At 37.7% G+C, this 22,738-nt stretch overlaps 2 protein-coding genes across 6 annotated transcripts in view; one reads left to right on the forward strand and one right to left on the reverse strand.

Annotated features, from left to right (window-relative positions):
* Positions 1-3,312, forward strand: part of VIT (vitrin) — a 53,844-nt gene extending 50,532 nt beyond the window's left edge. For all 3 annotated transcript variants that reach the window (XM_031059438.1, XM_031059439.1, XM_031059443.1), the window contains one exon: positions 168-3,312. In XM_031059438.1, the coding sequence (XP_030915298.1) occupies positions 168-346 (179 nt within the window). In that variant the 3' untranslated portion in view covers positions 347-3,312. The remainder of the gene's footprint in view (positions 1-167) is intronic.
* A 2,530-nt stretch (positions 3,313-5,842) lies between these two features.
* STRN (striatin) overlaps positions 5,843-22,738 on the reverse strand; it is a 54,634-nt gene continuing 37,738 nt past the window's right edge. For 2 of the 3 annotated variants that reach the window (XM_031059458.1, XM_031059452.1), the window contains 8 exons: positions 22,265-22,440; positions 21,263-21,310; positions 20,468-20,589; positions 19,455-19,622; positions 17,101-17,241; positions 14,715-14,822; positions 13,780-13,866; positions 13,320-13,693 (listed from right to left, as the gene is read on the reverse strand). In XM_031059458.1, coding sequence (XP_030915318.1) covers positions 13,524-13,693; positions 13,780-13,866; positions 14,715-14,822; positions 17,101-17,241; positions 19,455-19,622; positions 20,468-20,589; positions 21,263-21,310; positions 22,265-22,440 — 1,020 coding nt within the window. In that variant the 3' untranslated portion in view covers positions 13,320-13,523. Of the gene's footprint in view, positions 13,694-13,779; positions 13,867-14,714; positions 14,823-17,100; positions 17,242-19,454; positions 19,623-20,467; positions 20,590-21,262; positions 21,311-22,264; positions 22,441-22,738 lie in introns of all 3 variants that reach the window. The other variant, XM_014308221.2, reaches the window with a different exon arrangement.

The raw sequence follows: 22,738 nt of genomic DNA on the forward strand, positions 1-22,738 counted from the left end.
CTGTTTAATAGCTGAATAAGGAACTTCAGAAAAAAAAAAACTTATAAATCATCACAAATGCAGCAATGCCTAGGAGACCTCAAACTACATTTGCAGTATTGGTCTTAAATTAGATTTACCGCAATGACAATTTTAGTGCTTTTTCTAAACTTTGGGTTTTTTTCCAGGAGTCATCGCTTATTCCATTGGAGTTGCTTGGGCAGCCCCAGATGAACTGGAAGCCATTGCATCAGACCCTGCTAAGGAGCATTCCTTCTTTGTGGATGACTTTGACAACCTCTACCGCTATGTTAATCAGCTCATCCAAAACATTTGCACAGAGTTTAATTCCCAGCCACGGAACTGATGGACTCCAGCAAGGCAGGACCCTTGGGTACTGTGCTAAAGGCATGACAAGTGCCACAGAAATAATGCCAGCCCTCAGTTCAAGAAACACTGGAGGTGCTTTCCTCTGGCACTTTCCAGTCAGCAAGGTTGATTGCAGCTCTGTCCCTATGCATGATAATGCTCTGCGTAGAGTGTTGATTTTTTTTTTCATTGTGGGCATCATAAACTCTGATTTAGATGAACAGCACAAGAGGCAGTGAACATGGAGGAAATAACTGCAGGTGTTTGAAGAGCTGCTTCTAGCACAGAGCCCCAGACTGCCCAATTCTCACCTTAGGATACACACAAATTCCTTAAAAGTGCCTCCTGCTCCCTGAAGTGTCCAGGTTCCTTCAGGGAGTGGCCAAGCTGCTGAGCTGCTGTGGTAGAAACACCTCATGTGGCACTGCCCACCAGATGACACACAGATCAGGGCTCAAATACCAGATGGAGGGGGAACACAATTTGAGTACCTTCTTAAAGGCAGGTACTCTCTCCACACTGCTGTCTTGTCAGTAAGTTAAGCTTCAGCTAGTGTCAACTCAAGCACTGGGATTTATCCAAACCCTGAGAAACTGGAAAGCAAGAGAGAGGAAATGTTCAAACCCCAGGACCCTATAACTCTGCCTCCTTTACAACCCTACAACCCCAATAAAGCCCCAAATCCACAAGGCAGCCAACATGCAGGAACTGGAATCTAGTCTCCCACAACATTGCATTAATTACTTGACCTTGAGACGTGTCTTTTCCCTCACCTTCCTCCTTCACTCTTGGATGGTTCAAAGCCTGCAGGACCACAGGAGTGTTGCCAGGACACAGGAGACTCTGAGAAAAACTGTGGGTTTAAGCTGCTCACAATCACTAAAGCATTTAAGACTCACCACTCTGTCATTAAACCAACACTCAGAAGTGCAGTCTCTAGTGTCAGGAGAGCTATTCAAGAGCCATTAACAGGATTTAAGATGGAATTATCTGAAGTTCTGTATTATACACTGGGAAAAGCAGAATTTCAAGCATTTAGATACTCTCCCTCAAATTTAGGACCAGCTTTTCTTTTATGGACTGATTTCAAAATGTACCTATTACAGCCCTGGATCTGTCAGAACACACAGTGATTTCTTAAGTGTAGAACTACCCATGTCACTACCCAGTGCAGGAGGAGGGACACACAAGGAGGACCAAAATAACTGCACTCTATATAGGAAGCAGCAGTTGCTGGTTATGTTCCATCCAGTATCATTAAAGAAAATACATTCATTAAGCAAAGTTATCAAAGGAGCCAATAAAAACATGAGTGTTCACACTCCTTACAGAAATCAAAGCCATGCTGTGCCAGGCTTGTGGAACTAACAGGAAATGGAAAGAAATTAAAACTCAGATGTGCCATATTACTTGCAAATCAGGCTCTTTACAGCATTTATAGTTTTAATAACCATAAGCCAAGATATTTATTAGCCACATAAATTCTAATTGAATTGCCATAAGGGAAACTCATTTTATCAGCAAAAGTAGGACTATTTTTTAAATCATTATGTTTGGAAATATGACTGAAGTAGCTTATAACCTGTCAACTAAGTAAGCATAACACAAATTAATGAAAACAGCAGATTCTGCATGATCCCCCTGGTGGGGTAACAAAAGCCAGGCTGGGGTCCTCTCAAGAGGTTATCAAAACCAGTTTTGGATGAAACAGTGGTTTTACACAGTGAAAGTTCATCACTTCCCCTTAGAAGAAACATTAAGTTCCAGCTTTAACTGAGTATCATCAATTCAACCATTCTAGCCATACTGAAAGCCCAGGACACTGTCAGCATCCACAAATACATTTGTATGCAGAGTTTTTACCACTAATCTCTGCTGCCGCACTTCACAGCAGTAGCTTTTGGCTTGAAAAAATGATTAAGGACAGAGAGTTAGGCATGCGGCATGAGCAGAGCAACTCCTGATATCCCCCATCTCCTGACCCAGCTCCTCATTACCCTTCTGCTGAACACATCTTTCTCTGTCAACAGGGGACATTACATGGCCTGGACAAAACTCAAACCCACTAACTAAATTTACTGGGGACTTCAGTTCAGACACCAGATTTATTGTCTAAAAAACCTGTTTGTTTGGGGCTTGATTTGGGGCTGCCTGAGAAAAAGGCCTAAATCCTAACTTACAGTTACTCTTAATGCTGTGGGTTTAATTTTTAATGCAGCAGCTCACCACCACATATTGTTCTCCATACCGAATGTACTCTTGCAGCTCCAAAGACTGGTACCCTACAGAGACTCCCCAGTGCTTCACTTGTGCCAGTGGTGGCCGAGACATTGGGAGCAGCTAGAGCACACATGCTCTTCAGGATGTGCTAAGGGATATATGCATATGGGATATAACTTTTCCCTAAAGCTTAAAGTTTAAGCAATGACATTAAGCTTTCAAATGCTTTTTCACAGGAAAGTTGCACAGCTATATTTTGTCAAACATTTATAAGGGACACTTCAGGATTTGTTGTTCAAACGGTTTATCTTAAGTTTACAGAACAACTATGGTGCTTGTTTCTCAACGTGCATTTTTATTTACTTCTTGGGACGATCTTGAAATTGTCAAAACTCAAACTGTGAAAGTTGTTTAATCAAACTCTTATCTAAACATAGATGTCCTATTCTTAAGCACCGTAAACTTAAGTGGAAGTCTCAAAATTTTGAATACATCCTTCCATGCAATCACAGAAGACACTCCTCTTCACCTTTACCTTTCATAGCAATCAAATCACTTGCCACCTACTAAAGTCTCTAAATACTGTTAGATTAAAAAAACAAGGTAACTTACATATATAGATAAATGTTCAAAGGGGTATATTTGTTTGAAGAAACTAGAACTCCTTCTGTAACATATACAAGCTATTTTGAGCTTATCAACATAAGTTGCTATATCTTTTGCAATAAAATTGTCCTAAAGGCACATGCAGTGCATGTCATCTCATATGGGGTTAAAAAATAAACAGCAAATACAGACCATAACACTTTAGTTTCTGAAACACAGCTGAGGTTATTACTACATTATGGAAGACTTAGCAAGGTTGGCAAAGCCCTGGGTGCTTCACTGTTGTCCTTTTACATGCTAAGATGAAAAAGATCCTTTGAGTGAGCTACCACAAAATTACCTGTCAGAGGCATCAGTTAACTGAAGCAGAGCCTAATGACTGAAGGGCATCAAAATTATATATACTTTTCAAGGTCTGCAAGATCATGTCTTATTTGGAATCAGACTTCTTTTGGAAGCTGAAAAAATATGACAGTGGCTTTACACACTTTCTAGATGTGGGACTGAATCAAAGGAGGATCTAGATGTCCAGTCACTTGATGCTGAGCAACTTAGTTTCAGATGTCTGACCAGTTCAGTGGAACCTGCTGTCTGCCAGAGGCATGCCCAAGAAAAGAGATGGAAGCTGTCTGACCTAGTCACTGCATGCACATTCTAGAGGGTGTTGTCTGATCACCCTCTCCCTAAGAAATAAGCTTCTTTGCACTCAGAGTTGGCTGGTGGCTTATCAGTGCTCAGCAACCACAGTGCAGAACACCCACCTGGAAATACCTACTGATGTCCATGCTCTGGAAACCTGGCAGAGCTCAGTTTCAGCATCTCCTGCCAACTCCAGCATTAGCCACTCACATTTTCAGTGAGCCACCAAATTCAATTAAGCATTCAGCCATCTCTTCAGAGAGAAGTATCTCAAATTCCTGTCTCCCCAGAGCAGGACACAGCATTTCTGCTGTCACTGTGCCCCCTGCACAGAAGGTATTGCCCCCAGTGTGCATCTCCCGCTCCTCAGTTGCTGCTTTGCTGGTTTGGAAAGAGGAGACTTTCTCCATGGCTGCTGCTGACAGGGGGGCAGACAAGCTTCCCCTTCCTCCTCGCACTCATTCCCCCACGGCTCTTCAGCACACAGGGGGAACCATACCAGTAATCAGGAAAAGCTCTGGAGTTAAGCATCCAGCCAGGATCAACCCAATCTAAATATATTTAGGGATTCAACACCCTACCTGTAACCCCACAGGAAATCATCCACGTCATCTACTTAGAAAGCCAAAGCAAGCAGTAGGTATTATCAGAAATATTATCTAGACACCAAATTTAAGTCATTTTTCTGTGGTATACATACCTTAAATTACTTCATGGTTGAACAAAGCCACTAGCACTCTGCTAGCTATTTTCCTCTGTCCATGAACAACATTATAGAAACAACTTGATCCCTTTTCTTTTCCACTCCCATCTCATTTCAAGACATCTTGGACAATATCAGGTCATTTACATTTGCTAAGTCATCTACATATTGAAAACATTACAAATGTACATCTATGCAGCTGAATGCTTCAAATTCCTCAAAATAATAATTTTTCCTTTTTAAACTGGGGGAGGAAGGGGAATGAGGGTTTTAGCACCGCATCAGCAACACTACTCACAGTCAACTGTGTCAGTCTTACTGAAAGGCAAGAAACGTTATTTTCCTTAACACCAGTTTAACCCATTCTCTGATTTCTAATGAGAACTCTGATAGTGCAGTTCAAGAATTCCAGCACTTGTAGAAATTGCTTCTTTTTAAGCACAAGAAATTGTATAAGTTCCACTGTATCATCAAGTATACACACTTTTCTCACATGCAAATCATCATGGGGCCAAGTCACAGGCAAACCCATAAGCATGTTAAGAATGCCTCCCCCATGTGAGGGTCACTCATATGTTATTCACTAAATCTTCTCTCCCCCTACCTCAGGAATCTTCTATAGGCATTCACAGTGGCGTGAATGAGATTGTACTGCCAATTCACAAAGCGATTCCTCCTTTCCTGTGAGGCAGGAAGACGAGTAGGACCAAATCAGGCTATTTTATACCTACCAAGAAAAGCTGAGAACTTCACTTACCCACCTACAAGCTCAGAAAAAACAGGATGGGCTCACTGACAACAACTTGTTCTGCGCAGGTCTGTGTAGGTTCTCCTGCCACCCGCTCACGGTGCCGTTCTGAGCACCTTCCTGTAGAGACACAGCTGCCATCTGTGGTGTGTGCTTTGCTCTCCCTCATCCTCTCCCCAAGGGCAGAACCACACGTTTATTTTTGCACTGAATGAACGCTGTCCTTAGGGAGAGCCACGTGTCTGGCTGTGAACAACGCCTGCAGACAGCCCAGCTCCTGCAGAACTGCACCCCTTCTGCATGTCTGCTCACACCCCACATTCACCCCCACAGGGGTACCGTGTGCCCTAGCACATGGAAGGATGTGGGGTGTCAACAGAGCCAAGCTGGCACAGCAGGACGAAATCAAGACATACGGAGAACAGAAAAACCAAGGCACTCCTGTGACCAGTAACGCGCTCCACAGTTCAGGAGGAATTTCACATGCAGTTACCTCAAGCCCCTCCAAACAAGTCTACTTCCCCCTTCTAGCACTTGTATCTTGTGATAAAATGCAGAATTATGAACACAATGCAAAATGTTGAAAAATAGTATTTATTAGCACCCAATTTACATAATTATATGGTACAAATGACACTTGCTGCTGCAACATTAAATAAAGCTGCTCTTAAAAACCATTGCTTATTTCTGGAAGTCTGTGTGATTTTGCTCAGCACAGAATGCGGGTACAGTACACAGATACCCCACTTCACTACTGCCATACCAACACAAATACCTGCATGGTTACCTCAATGGGGTCTCATTTTAAATGGCACACTAACATAAGCAGATCTATATAATTTTAAATGACAAAATATTTATTTGACTTATTCAGGCAAGTGAATGTAGCTTTAAATATAACCTATCCAAGAAGTTTCACAAAATATGAATTGCAGTGAAAAAGAGAAAGTTCAGGGCTGCACTTGAGAAGCTCAAAATTACACTGGCATATTTCAAAATAATCTCCCTCTGAATTTTCTATCTTTGCCATTTTAGATATTTATCCAGCATTTTAAACTACTGAGTTTTAGTAAGAAGTTTAAGACTAAGTTTCTGAATAAGCATTTCCATTTAAAGCAAAAATTTATACTTGTAATAATAAATGCTAAACAAATCTTTGGAGATTGAATCACTTTCCTTTTTCTCATGTCCCATGATTAATAAGCCTTTTCAAAATTATGAAATATATTACATTTATGGATGCTTACTCTCAAGAAAACTATTTCCTTCATAAATTAGAAAACAGAATTTCTCACTCAAAATAACATTCACTTTTGTACAACAGTTGCATTTAAACAAGGTAATTTTGGTGGTACTGCAATTCTGACACAGCCTTGTACTGAGCCATACACAAAAAACTGACAAGTAGACTATTACTCAACAAGTAGGTACTTCTCATTTGGATCCAAAATTCTGCAAGATACTTGAAGACCAACATTGTTTCAAAGTAGTCATTCAAAACTGGTGTATAAAATCATAACCTAGCCACACTTCTGAAGGGGAATCTTAATTTCCTTAAGCTGTTTGTATACCAGCCACAGTAGCCTTTTCATATCAACAATCTGCAATGGAAGTGACCCAAAACAGAAGGGAAGCCACCGAAATTACTAACATGTTAGTGGTTATCACCTATAGTAACTTCTCCTAAAGAGAGCTGTCAGGTATCTCTAAGTTCCAGCAGAAAAGAAAAAAGTGTATTAATATAGGCAACAACAACAAAAAAAATTCCTAGCTACAGTCCATATGGCAAAGAAATTTGTCTTTTTCAGCCTGACAGTTAACTGGAGATAATTATGCAAAATACAATGCAAAGCTGACAAGCGTCAACAGAGAACCTTACAGCAACAAAAGTCATCTCATCATGGAGTTCCTTCTACAAGTTTTTCCAGATGCACTATTCAAGGAAAAAATAACACAAGACCACTTTTCAGTTTGCTTGGACTATAAAGGTACAAGAAATCATTAGCTAGCATGCTCAGTTTGCATTTCCAAAAGAAGCGCTAACACATATAAGACACTTTTCAAAACTGATGCACATTTGCAAATGTCCAACTTCAAGGAAACAATTCTAGGAGCCATATATCTGAAAACAAGCTACATTCGAAAGCACTGTATCTTGATGATAGGAAGCATAAAAAAATAAATTCTTAATGGAAAAATATTAGCTTGAAGTCCATCATTTATCCCTTATACAATGTTTTTGGCTGCTTTTCACAAGTAATCCAAAAATAATGACAATATTTGGCTTGGCAATAAGTTTTCCTTTCCCTTTCAGAATAGTACAAATCCAACTGTATAAATCTTTTCTCAACCCCACAGTCTAATACTCTGGTGTGAGGACCAAGGGTTACTCAAAATAGCCAGGAAGTAATTTTGGGAGCCTGCAATTCAAACTTAAGGGAACCAAAGAAGGCTGGCCTGGAGGACCATGTCAATCCAAGGCTTTGAGCAGCTTAGAAACACATACACGTGGTATGGTTTAAACACTGGTGTGATCTCCCAGGATCACAGCATGGCTTGGCAGCATGAGCAGGGCAAAAGCAGTCTAACACACAATACCACAATCTACACCTAGGCAGGAAGAAGTTGGGCTAAGAATATAATATTGTTAAATGCCTTTTTAGCTCAGCCATAGTTTGGATTTTGTAGTCTAACAAGAAGTCTCTCCTGACAACAAACCAGATGAGCTCCACAAATTATACTATTCAACTGGATTTATGCCTTCTGTAGTGGAATCCACATTCTCAAAAATATCTTAAATGATACAACAATTCATAAGCTTTCACAACTGACTACAGAGCAGCAAAATCAACTCAGAAGGCAGGCTAAGAGATAACATACCAAAATTAAATAATCTGCGTGTAAGGAGGTACAAATCAGTCTTTTGGTGGTGAGAGGGCTGGGCTGAAGCTGAAGCTTCAACCACCCTTCAAAAAAACACTCCAAGAGAAAAATCAGAAGTTCTTCATGACATCCTGCAGTAAGTGCTCACTGCAGATGAGATTTTAAGATTCTCAGAAAATGTATCCTAAAGGGAAATTTAAGTGGGAAGATAAAAAGCACATATCAAAAGGATAGATAACCTGCACAGGTATGTTCATTAGCACAGGCACACACATTTTTTTAAAGGTCACATTTCCAATCATCCTCCCTCCTAGGAACATTCCCACCAGCTAAACAAGAGTGTTTGCCTGAACAAGGACTATTTAAACAAGAGTCATCCTAGTCTCATTCCCCAGCCTCCCCAAGAGTTTGTTCATTTGCTCTGCTGTATTTAACACTATATTTTACAATAGGGGTTATTTTTTTAAAACACCCTGACATAATTGGATGGACCAACACTGCTGTCCATCAGTTTCTCTGCTGCTCAGTAGGAATGTGGCAGAGGCTTTCAGTGGCAGCTAACAGGCAAATCATTCCCATAACTCTGTATCTAAGCTTACAGAAACTGATGATGAAAGAGTCAAGACTGTTCACCTATTGTCACTCTCTTCAACTAAACATGTTATCAGATTCGCATAAAATATTCTCAACACCTTCATGTCCTTATGGAAAAAATGAGCTTCCTGAAACATCTGAGCATTTTTTCAAGGAAATCTTTCCACCTTCTCAGCCACTCAATAGTAACAACTATGCTAAGTATCTCTACGATGCTCAGGAACAGCAGCTGCCCAAGAAAACTCGTATTGCCATGTCAAAGATTGGCCACATCTTATACAAATCAATTTACCACATGGAAGAAGTTAACTATTGTATTCTGATTTCTTCATTTCTCACAGTGTAGTCCAAACCAGCTTCCACTAAACAGCCACAAATTTCAGCACAGGACAACCACAATGGCTGCATTTCTTCCTTAATGCATCTCAGGTTGACTAGGCATTTCACACAGGCACCAAGCAGGCTCTTGGATACCTGGGACAGTCAGTCTGCAAACACACTGTCAAGCCACAGCCTGCAAATGTTTCCAAATACTTGATAGGCATTAGTAAAACCAAGACTTGATTATCTGATCATTATGCCTGCTTTTCAATTGTTTGTTTTCACACTTCTGCCCATCAAAAGCTGCTCAAAGAACACAAGTTTACAGAAATTGATGCTCCCCAAAATTACACTGTTAAAACCTAAGGAGGCAGAGAAAGGCAACACATCTGTGATCCAAGAAATGTACTGAAAAGGTACTGTAGCTAAGTCCTTTATCTCTCATACATTTATTCAAAAGAACAAATCTCTGGTTACTTTAAATTCACAACTGAAAAACAGTATTGTATGACCTAATCACAAAACTGGATGGTGAACACCACACATGTACTCAACCAAATTACATGGGACTGCTTTAACATGATGTTATTTGAAAATACACATCCTAAAAGAACAGGCTACAGTACATGGCATGTAGTTCTACAGGCTTCTTGCTAAAGAACATAGTTTATCAAAATAAAGATGGATGAGATGAAAGGAGCAAATCTTTTATGTGGAAGTTTTCTCTCTGAGGCCCAAAAATAAATGCAGACACTAGGACTTTGTAAGAGTGACACAATATATCTAGAACTTCTTCCAAGTCACTCCAAATAATTCTGTGCAAGTGTTTTGGTAACTGAATCAAATATGTGACAGCAAGCAGCCCAGTGAAGTAAATTAGAGTAAAAGTGAGAGTACTTAAACTAGTGGACCAATTTTCAACATACAGAAGGACTGAAAATTCTCCCATTAAATTAATTAGTATAACCAAAATCATTAGCACAGGCTAACATAGACAAAAAATTATATGAGCTAACCATTAAAAAATTACCAAATAAATTAGATATGGGAAAAATAGTAATGGTAAAATGCTATATACTGACATTGCAGAAAAATGTTTTTTTCCAAGAATAAGTCATGGGTCCAGTTTTGTTTACACTTTGGATATATGTATCACACTAATGAAAGTTACTAATTACACTGAACCAGGAAAAACTGCACAGAAAAGGGGAACAAATAAAGATAATTTAGTGCCCTCAGAAGTTCAAAACTTGGATAATCATGAAACAGGAATTAAGTCTCTAGCTGCAAAAGAATCATAACATACTAAAAGTGAAGAAGAAACTTGAAAAGCAGCAATGCTCAAATGTTATTTAAAGGAGTTGTCATAAATAAAGAAATATGATTTAAGTTTGTCAGACATCAAAAGCTTGGTCTTCCTACAAAAGCATCATGTTAGAGAGGATAAATCCAAACAAATAACAACCACAATTAATAGATGACCCTCAGACTAAGTCCAACAAATGATGCATGTGGAATGGTGGTATGGACACCAATATCTGGAGAACGGAGCTTAAAGGATGAAAACAAGCAAATGTTGTGCAAAAAAAAGCAGACTAAAAAATAGCTTGAAGAAAGCAGAAAGGAATGAAAATATACAGACAGAACCAGGGTGTGCATGGAGGTTCCAAATTACAAAGACTATGAAGAGTATGTAAAATGGCACAAAAGATAGCTTGGAATACTGGCATGAAATTACAAAAAAGAGCTACTAAATATTACATAAATCCTCCTGCCAGTGAGATGTAGTCATTGTAATAATCTTTAAAAGGAAGCCTAATTGTTTTAGAACATATAAAATCTCACTGGCCAAGACAATATTAGAATGCACAAGTCTACAACCCCGCTTTAGCAAGCAGATGGACTAGATAACCTAAATAATTTTTTCAACCTTATCTCCTACGATGATGCTCAGAAGATCTGACAGGCTCATGCACAATACCCTGCAGTCCTACAAGTATGTGAGCAAGTACAGTAAAAAGACATTGACATCAATTATGAAGACAAGCACAAAAATATATATATTCCACAACCTCTTCGTAAGGCTACATTTGTTTTGTTTTGTTTTTTAAAGGCACCTCATCCTCTAGCTATTGTCAGCTTTTAAAAAAATCACTTTTCAGTTTGAGCAAGAGCTCAAGAGTGAGAAGGAAACATCTTTCAATTCACATTTGAACAGCCACTTCTTACATTCCAATTGTAATCAGAATGACAGTCTTTAAAAACAAGCATGCTGGCCTATTAGTTTTTATGTACAGCAATTTAAACAACTGTGACTACATATTGTATTGTGTAAGCAAAAACACAACATTCATTTCATACTCACACCATTATCCTTTGTATACACAAACTCAAGAGAACTCTTAATACTAAAACATTAAAATGCACCCATGGAGTCTTCCCTTACTAGACACATTTAATACATGTTTACAATATATATACACATATATAATATACATAACTTTTAGAATTTCTCAAATAAATTTTTGTAATTTTCTCTTCAAAAAGAAATAACATAATGACACTGAAAGAATGAGTCAAGTACACAAAACTCTCACAAAGTTGAATGCTCAGTTTTGCAGCCAAGTTTCCTCCTTTTCATCATAACCAAAACATTTTATAAAAACTAAATAATCTGTATTATTATTGTAGTCATCTGTTTCATGGTAAAAGTTCTAATCTTATCTAAGGAAATATATTGCATATCAATATCATGAACTGACATATGTGAATATTCTGAGCAATAAAAGGTATTCCAGAATATTTTAGCAGTACATATAATGTGTAGCAGGCTCAAACAGCACAGGTCAACCTTTTATTCTAAACAATATACTTGTTTTAAACTCTGAGATCAACTTCAAATGTGGTCCCATCCCCAAATGGCACTCTAAAAACAACATAGTCAAACCTCATGTTGATATCTTTCGATGACTCCTGCTTATGAAGTGTCAGTTTAAAGGTAAGGATTAATTTATCAGTTTCCAGTCTTAACCTCAGGCTGGTATATGAAGAGGTGCACTGGGTTCTTTCCTACTCATATCAGCACCAGAAATCAACTCCAGCAGAAATTCTGCTTTCCATTCCCATCAGAGAAAAACACCAACTTCATGCTTATGAATAGTAATAATTCTGATGATGACACATAACAGAAAAGAACCCAGTCACTTTCCTTTAAGAAGGGACAAAAAGACTAACAGATTGGATTAAAAGTTATTTGTCAAATCAACAGAGAAGCTCTGAATAGATAAACAAAGCACATCTGCTGAGTAATTACGAGAAGCACTCATTCTTCAGGTAACCCAATTAACGGCACATACACCCAGTGAAGTGGACAAGGTAAAAAGTCCCTCAAATGGTGCAGCTGGGAAATATTCTAGCAGTAGCAGAATCTCTCAAACTGATGCAGCTTTGTACAGTTTCCACCTATTCCACTAAAAGGACTCATACAAAGCATCAGATTTAATCTTCAAACAAAGTATTTCACTGTTATCCATAATGCCCAGAATGATATCCTTTTTAGCAGGAACAGAAAGAGGAGACGAATGTTTGATAGCTAAAGTTGTAGGACAGCTTCTTTGGAAAGCTTTGTGATAATTTCTTGTGCCAGATCTCCAAGAATAAACAGCATTAAAATCTGAATAAGTTAAATTTGCTACTACAGTATGCACAGACTGTGTCAGTCTGTTGTTAATTGGGATTTAGACAAAAGGCTCAGTTTCTAGCCATACGCTAATACAGGCTTAAAAAATTATATCATTTTTTTTGCAAACAAAATATTTACTGAGAAACACAGAAGATGTAACAGAAACTTTACTGCATTTTAATGTATGTTAGTAATTTGCCTTCCTTTAATTGCATTTATCTTAGGCTAGCAGCCAGGTGGCTGAGATTAACTATCTGCTACTGCTCTCTGAACAAGATCTACTTTATTCATACACCAAAGGGATGACAAAGTGCCTCTCACATGATACAGTAAAAAGCATGTGAACTGACTTTGAATCACTTTTTCCAGGTGATTTGAGTATATTAAGATTCTTCAATGAGAAGCATCCTAGGAAGTTTCCCTCTTTTCCTACTCCCTGATGCAATTAGACCCCTTCTTTCCAGTACTCCATTTTATTAATAGAGACTACATAGACCTAGTTTCACCCAAGGCCTGCCTGGACGAAAATTCACACCCTCTACATAAAAGCTTTTTTTTTTTTTAACTATTTGAAACTGAGAGATTCCAAGCCCTCAGCACCAGCTGAGCTCACAGAAACCAGAACAAACGTCAATTTAGAAAACAGCACCCTGCAAAACTACACACTTACAAACATTCTCTGAATTATAGGGCAAGATAAAACAACTCAAGCCCTCCTCTTCTCTTTTGTGCAGCTGGTTAAATATATACAAAGCTAAAGTTGAATGGGAAGCACTCTGTCATACAAACACTTTAGCCAGGGCATCTGCTCCTGCACTGGCAATATAACATTTGGATGGGTGGAAAGCCACATCATGAATGGACTCATCAAATTTTTTGCGATGGGCAGTAAATTCTTGGATGCAGGTCTTGCTTTCAAGATTCCACAAGCGAATCGAGCAGTCATGGCCTAAAGAAAGGAAAAACAGTTTTCTTTATAATTTGCATGCCTCCCACCATTATGAGAAAAAGAAAATGAAATCTGAATGTACTTACTGCCAGACATCAAATACAAGCCATTAGGATCAACAGCTAAACTTGTAACTGCATCTAAGTGAGCTACCATGGAGTGGATCAGTTTTCCTTTGAAAGAAAAGATTTATTTAGGTTATTTTCTGCAATTAAGTTTGTTGTCTGTATTCACTGCTTATGACCCTATCACAGCTGATATAACCCCAAGAGATCTTGTCCCATGACTGAATCATTAAAATTGTAGAAGTCAGTATTGGAATGTTTACAGTTCCCAAGAACCACAGCAGCAGTATCACCAACGTTTATGAGACCTTTGCTTTAAGCCACGCTGACACTGCAATCACTGTGCATTTTAAATATCTGCCCCTTAAGCGAATTAATGGAGTTCTCAGGTAATATCTTGAATGGGTAGGAAGGCAGGGGCTGAGCATACTAGAAGCAATGTACATAAACTACCTGGGAATAGGGGATAGTGTTAGTTGTCTCAGAGAGAATTAATGTTTTATCACAGCTTATTATAATGACAGCAATAATTTCATGTTAAAAATAAGAACTCATGGGTCAAATGTGGCAGAGGTCTAGGAAGCACTAAAGGAGTGCCAGAGGTTCCTGCTCTCAAGAGCATAATAATACAGACAATCAACAGAAGAAACATAAACATAAGAACATGAAGATTTTGAAAAAGATTCAGTTTATGTTAAATATTTATAAACCCCATACATAGAGCATTCTAAAAGAACGGACAGAGAGATCCAAGTTCCTCATCACTTTGCCAACAAAGCTTTAAATGAACTGGCAATCTTTACACTCTACTGGTGATGAGAGATTTCTGCTTCAGAGGCTATCCAATTCTTCACATCCCTCAGCATTTGTGTGAATAATACTGATCATAACAAAATTGGGACTACGATTTATATTACACAATGCCTATGGCTAAGACCTGCTGGAAAGATGCATACCTGTGTTGTTGTCATAGAATTTGATGTGTCTGTCTTCATGAGCAGTGATACTAATTGGAAGAGTTGGATGGCTGATGACTCTGTTTATCTGACAGGAAGAACTGACTGCTAAGAAAAAACCCACACACATCAGTATAAGTAAGTTGCTAAGTTCTTTGAAAGACTGCTACTAAGAAATAAATATGTAGTCAATCTAATTTGCAAAATACTTCTTAAATACATATCCTGGCAACTCTCAGCTAGCACCTTATGTTATGTGCTTTCCTCTAAAATACTTTCCAAACTACACAAGACAGAGACTTACATAAAACATATGTATGCCAAATAAGGTCCAGCTTTTGGACATGGTTTTAGATAGGCACATCAGGCAAAAATGTGAAACCAAAAACTGAGTGAAAACACCTCATTCACACACATTCTCTTGCCAAGTCAAACTTTTTCGTAACACACAGGACAGGTAAATAAACACTGCAGGCAATATGTTTGAAGCAAACCAAATCTACCCCTTATTATCTGATGTGTATGTATTGAAATTATTATTGAAAAAAGGATGCTCGATTATTCATAGGAGAGCCAATTTCCTAGCCTTCAGTAATTCTGAAATAGCATGCATATATATAGATATATATACACACAGAGAAAAAAAGTATAGGAATTTTCTGGTTAGAAATCCAGGCATTGGTATGACGCACAGGTTAATGCAAGAGGTGTCTTAAAAGTCATAGATTATGAAAAAACCCACAAATAGTCATTACACAGAAAATCAAAATACAGATATTGTCTTTCATGTTGACTGTATTTAGCTAAGTTGCTTCCAAAGAACATTCGCACAATTTAATCTAAATTCTTACTAAAATAAACAAAATAGAAGGTTCACTTCCTGTTAAAATGGTAAAGATCCATTTTACACCTTTCTATAAAAATCTGAATCACAAGGCAGTGTCAGCATCCACAGGACACTTAGAAATTATGAACGTATAAATTCAGGAAAAAAATTACACATTCATATTCACAAACATCCCTAAAGTTACTAAAAGCACATGAACCTTCATCACGGCCAGCCATCCTCACAGTTTAAAAATGCCAAGCAGAGGCTTATACTGAGCAGAAGAGTCCCTAAATAGTGCATAGGGCATTTCAGGTGACGTTTTCCTCTTGTCTAGTTCTTGTAGAAATAATAACTTATTTCTTTAAAATACATGTAAGCTTTATAGTACTGTTACATAACCAAAGATACTAAACAGGGACTGCTGGTTGCCATATCAGGGTCTTCTTTTCCTAAAGGAACATTACGGAATTACAGCAAGGAGTAGGTGCAAAAAACAGAAGGGAGAAAGGGAGGGAAGAAGAAAGGTGGCTTCCACTGAATTGCTTTAACTAATTTAGAACTGTTTTTGAGACAGGAACAAAGATGTGGGTTAAAAGAAGACATCCAGCACAGTAAGGAATAACCTAAAGAAGAGACATGGAACTTTTCATTTGCTCTTATAAAATTACAGTCATTTCAATATTTTAAAACACACAAGCAAAGCCAACAAGAATGGTTTAGTGCTTTTTAAAAATATAATTAAATAGGAGAATTCAGTGACATAAATCCCTAAGAGTGAGGGGAAAAATACCAAAATTTTAAAAGACTCAGTGTTTTACCTTTGTGGCCTGAATATGAACCCTTATGCCTCAGCTCATTCTGGTCTCTTTTGTAAAGTCATTGTAAAATAATGTACTAACAGCAGGCTCTTCACAGTATCCTCTAAAACTTCTAGTATTGGTCACTGACATGATCCAAGGCATTATATGGATCACAAGGAGACCCTGTGAATTAATATGCTTTCACTGGAGCTTTGCTTTCCACCCTCAGTGAAAATTTCAACTAAAGCCCACGTCCAAATGAGACAAGAGTGCAATAAAGCTTAGAACATGGATACCTCTGAAGAAAAATAAAAATCATTGACACACACTCCCAATTTAAAAAAAAATTTAACATTAAATTTTTGCCTCTTTTGCAGTTCTGGACTGAAGAGAAAATGGATATATTGAATCTGCAAAAAATCACAAAGCCTTATTAAAGAAAGTTGTGCTTTTTCTCATGCTACTTGAAGAGTAGCATTTCCTCTCATTCCCTTGAAGAGGAATTCAGAGTGTGAGCTTGTTTCAATCTTATTTCAGAAGTATACACATTCTTCTGCTACTGCAATACCTGTGAGGTCTGTTGTAGTAGTAACAATTTACTGTTATATATCAGAACACAGCTTCTAACATTATCCATCTTATAATCTCTCATGACACGCCTAATTCTTTGGAAGCACTGAAAAGATTATCAACAGTATCCATCTTAAACAAGCAATTTTTTTTTTCCTTTAGTTGATTTGGGGTTTTTGATACATACTAGTATCCACATTGGACTCCAGGGTAAGAATTCGCTGCCGTGTCTCCATGTTAAAAATGCTAGTGTGTCCACTGTTAAATGATGCTACCATGAGGCTTGGGTCACTGCTCACAAGGTCTACTGATGAAGGGATTCCCATTTCTAGAAAACAATGTAGAGAAGATATAGTTGGTGTAAAGAAAACGAAAACAAAAATTAAACAAAAAAAATCCTTACAAAAAAAGTAAGCACTTCAACACCAAAAGGACCCCAATTATCAAAGGAAATGTTGCATTCTAAAATATAAATTATGCCAATCTAAATAGCTTTCCCTGTATAATAACTATTTTAATACTATTTTTTTGGATATGTGTATTAACAACTTTCTTTAAAAAAATGCTGTATCTGGAACTGCAGCTATGCAGAAATCTACTTTAAAACTAAGAAAGCAAGAACTCCCTGTCCCCTTCTCCTTCCTTTAACTGTAACAGCAATTCTCAAAAAAACTCCACCAAACTCCATTGTTTTGAGTAAAAGGACATGAAATTGAAGAGTATAACAAGTGACATGACAGATAATTAATGTTGTTATAATTAACTTGGACAACATCAGAGCTTAATAAAACAGCAAAGTTCTCCAGGTGCAGATTTTACACACTGGATCTGTCATCATGTACAGTTATATAAATACATTATAAACTTGTATTTCAAAGCTCCTGCCTTTTGTGGTATATATTTGATCTCCTTATACTGTAGCTATCTGCACACTACAGGACAGAAGGTCAAATCAGCAAAGCTTGGGCATAGGATATATTCCTTAGGATTTTTCTCTTCAAATGTCCTGTTCACCACCTGCTATGTGAAAGAACAACACCAGTTGCAACAGACGTTGGGAGGAGGAGGAAAAGATAGAGAGTGAGAAACTGAATTTTAAGCAACCTAATGTTGGATCATAGATTCAGATAACACAGGAATACCATCACATCCCTGTAAACTCTATAGAGATTCATGGGAGAAATAGCTTTCTGAGACACAGGACCTCAGGAATGGCAGTAGTTACCTACAAGTACCCAAAAAAAAGCCAAAAAGGATTGGTGTGAGAAGAAAACACATTGATTCTCAAGTGACCTTTTCTATCACTGCCATGCATGCTTCCTGGTAAGCAGGAATCTGCAGCTTCCTGGTAAGCCTACAATGGTTAATCTGAACTACTTGAATAATGAGTGACAGATATTTTAGGGGTTTGTTACAGGTTATCAATAAGCCATAGGAAAACTGAGCTTTCAGTCTTTGGATTTCACAACTGGGCTTCATTCCAGTTTAGAATACAAAAAAAAAAAAGCCCTAATGTTAGGGCTATTATATTGCCTCTGTGAGGGAAGACTACTCCTCCTTCTCCCTTAGTTTAATAATTAAAACCAAAACAACTCACAGTAACAAACTCCAAAACTCTACCAGGAAGTTTTCAAAGCAGGCAAATAGGCAAGCTGGCAATAAGAAGTCTGCATACCTTTAGAAACATAGTTTTGCTAAAACTAAAATACATGGAATGTTTCTATTTTGCTCAGTCTGTTTCAACTAACAAGCAATGGCATATCTGACCAGCTTTACACTATAATTTGACATGTCCATTCAGCTGTGTCAAAGTTTATTTTGCCTCAAAGTTTTTCTGAAGAGACATGGAACTGTCTCAGCTCATGGGCTGTCTTTAATGACTATCAGCTGTAAGAGAGTTTGGCCATGTCAATGGGCTTGTTCTGGAGCACTCTGGCTCAGACAGACAGCAACTTCCAGAAATTAGATTCTAACCAGTGGGATTTTCACTTGTGCATGACATTTCAGTAACTAACTCTAAAGGAGCACTTTTTTTTCAACTAGTACTGTTTAGAATCACTAGGTTATTGTTATTTAGTTGAGCTGCAAACTCAGAAATTCAATTGGAATCTCTGTGTTAGAGGCACAAGGAACGAATCTGGAAGGTACAATGACACTGGCCTGAGATGAAACACGGATTACTCCAAACCTCCACTGAGGAAGAAAGGGCTTTTCATTCTGGACAAACCAAAAGCAAGGGTCTAGTGGAAACTCAAGTTTGAATGGGAATTATGGAGTTAATACACTATCCTCAACAATGCTAGTAACATCAGCAGAGCATCTGCAGCAGTTGGCTTTCAGATGTATCTAACTGTCCCCCTGAATGATGGTATATATTCAGGTAATGTCAGAGAAGGGTTGCAAAATTTACTCTTCCTAAAAACATTCATAAAGATACAAAACTCAGAAAGAAGTACGGAGAATTTTTCTATTCAGTAGCCAAAATTATGTCAGTCTGAACAGTGATGCTCATGAACTTCAGGATAGGGTAATTTTCTGTACCTTGATTATCATTAAAGATATTGAGAGCTGGAGCAATTTCTGTAGCTTTCCACAAACGTATAGTGCCGTCTGCTGAACAGGACAGCAAACGCTGGTGAGCTCCACTGTAAACCAGACCCCACACTGCATCAGTATGGCCTACAAAAGCACCTCTTAGAACAGAAGGATCTGTGAACCAAACACAACAAAACACATTTCAAAACAAAATCTGAATTAAGCCAATAGCTGTATCTTAGCCCATGTTTAGACACCAACCTCTAGAAGATAATTGATAAAAAATCCCAAGATCAATCACATCATATCAATACAGACGTCTTAATTATTCTGGCATTAAGATGCTTGAATTTCAGCAGCATATGTGACATTCAATTACCCAGTTTACAACTAAAGGAACAAAACAATGCTTCAGCAGAAGGGACACTGCTGACTTTGACAAAACACACTTCATTGTTAAAATTCACTTTCAAACAGCTATTAATGCCACAGCAGTCCTTTTTATGCAGAAGCTAGCTTTGAGACCAACTGCATCTGAAGGTACCACAAGTGCAAAATAAATCATAAAACCCAGACACAAGGCCGATATCCACTCAAATCTAGTAAATTTTACTGAACTGTGCCTTTTTAGCTGTTTCTACCAACATTAACAGCTTTGGTGTCAGACTATAAAACCTTTTTATCTCAACTCCACAGAAATTTGTCAAAAAAATACACATTTCCTGTACTTTCCAAATAATCAGGTTTACTCCAGTACTTCCAAAACCTGTACTTTAGACTAGCTGTTTCTAAAAGCTGTGATGAGATCGAGGCCTTTTTTAAGAAAACGACATTTTATCTTGCCATCAAGCAGTAGTATCAGCATTAAAACAAAAGTTTACTTAAGTAATTGAAGATAACATTCAATTTGCTGTTTTAAACTCTCACAGAAGCATTATCTACAAGTTATACGATTTTAGTGACATAACATTACTGCCACTAAACTTATCATTTCACTGCTGTGTGCAACAGCAACGTACCATAAGAGTCATAGGGGTCAATGTTTGGGTTGGTTGTGTTCCAGCCATGGATGAGGCCATCTGTTCCCCCACTGTAGCACTGCTCACCATTACTGCTCATCACCACACAGAGCACTGGTCCACTGGAAGAAAGCCCCAAAGAAACACTGACTGTTAACGTTTTCATTACATGCAATACAGTGTCAATCTTAAGAATTTCCATGTTGGATACAATTCACTTGCTGCATGGATTGCAACAAAAATTCTGCGTAATGAAATCATGTGCTACAAGACTTCCCACAAAAATACCCGCCACAATATCTTGTAACACAGCTGATATCAGAACAATTAATCATTATGCACATGAAATGTGAAAAACATCACAATTTAAAATCTAGGATCTTATATTTCACTTAAACACATTTTTTCTCTTTTCTAAAGATTTAAGGCGCTTTCATGAAATCATCTCAGTAGATTTAAATTCATGGCATTCATTCTTCTTCAGTTTCATTCCACATACGCAAGTATGTGTCAAAAAGGCAAAAGCTGCAATGATGAACAGAACACCTGAACAAATTTGAATTGTATCATTTGTAGGTTTTTCATTTAAAAATTGTGGTATATCTGACTTCAGACATAAATAACTATGCAGAAGGAAGCAGAATATATGCAGATATTCTAAACAACATAGGAACTAAAAGCATCACATGAAATCGGTAGCTGATAAGGTGGAAATTACTTCTTTAAAAAATTCTGTTTCTGTTTGAAAATCTTAGCTTTCTCAAAATATGACAGTATTTCTCAGGAAATACTTACTTATGTGCTCGGAAGGTATATATTGGCTCTACATCAAGAGAAGCACTCCTAAATGAAGTATGAAAAAAATGTTAACATGTGTACCATCTTATACAATGCTTCACAAAAATCTGCCAGAATCACTAAATTCTTAAAATCCCTGCTACATCTTTTGCAGTGTTTCTCCCACAACTTCCTCTCCCAACATGATTTTTCACGGGTCTAGGAACTATTTGTAGTCTTTCAAAACATGACAGGACTGGTTGTTTGGATTTTTGTTTGAAGACCTTCAAGGTACTTCAGAGACCCATCAAACAAGCAGCTAGGTACACCAATGGAACAGGAGTGGAGAGACATTAGCATCACATGGAATGTATCATTAATCGTTCTTACTGGAGCAAAGGAGTTTTGGACTCAAAGTTTTTCTATCAACACTGAAGTGCTTCAAAATTTGCTGCTCTGGACTTTATCAATGCAAGGGAGGACTGTGTTATGCCCAGTTCTCCTCAAAGGGGTCATGTACTCCCTTAACCACATCAGCCCCACTACGAATTTCCTCTGATTTCTGGAAATTCCCAGCGATTTGCAAGAGACAGTTAACAAAGGAACCTGGCAACATCTTAGTGTTTCAAGCTGTCCCATGTATATGCATGTATGTGTATACATACATATGCATATATATATAAATGCATCCTATACATTTATATACACATGCAAGCACACTAACAGGCCGCATCCAAATATCTTCACTAGTAAATTAATTTGTCATGTTATCTACAAGGAAAATATAAAAACATGAATGGTTTTCATCTTCACAAACAAAACACATTCACAAACACACATGGATTTTTTCTGGCATTCTTTAGGCATCTCCACCCTTCTCTGAGAGCTTGTTTTCCTAGTCTTAAATTCAGGGAACACTTTCCATTAACTGTAAGAGCCATTCAGTGAAACAGTATCTAGGTTTTGGTTTTCCTTCATAAATTAAAATTGGTTTTGAAGAAAATAAAGAAAAATTCTTACTTTTTTGCTGGGGCTGTTTTTTGTAAATTCCACATTTTTAATGTATGGTCCTCTGAAGCTGTTATTAAGACTGGTTCAACTGGATGAAAAGCGAGACCTCTTATTCCATCAAAGTGACTTCTTAACGTAAACTTGGGGTTCCAAGTCTTTCTCAATGCATCCTTATTGTTGGCTATCTAATAAAAAAAAATGCCAAACTTGTAATTAAGCTGGAAGGCACAACAAAATGAAGAAATCAAAAATTTAGTTTGGCATTTTCAGAAGATGTCAAATTACCTCACCCACTTTTCACAATAACCTGCTCTCAAACAACAGTCCACTTAACACTAACCAGACACTTCAAAATGAGAACCAAGGTAGGCATATTCCATACGAGCAATGTCATGTCCACAGTGATAAATTCTATGCAAATCTGAAATAATCTCATGTCTGTCAAATTACACACTTCAAAAGCACTGATACTTCAATTAATAC

The sequence above is a fragment of the Geospiza fortis genome, unplaced genomic scaffold (assembly GCF_000277835.1).
Source record: "Geospiza fortis unplaced genomic scaffold, GeoFor_1.0 scaffold41, whole genome shotgun sequence".
Lineage (NCBI taxonomy): Eukaryota > Metazoa > Chordata > Aves > Passeriformes > Thraupidae > Geospiza > Geospiza fortis.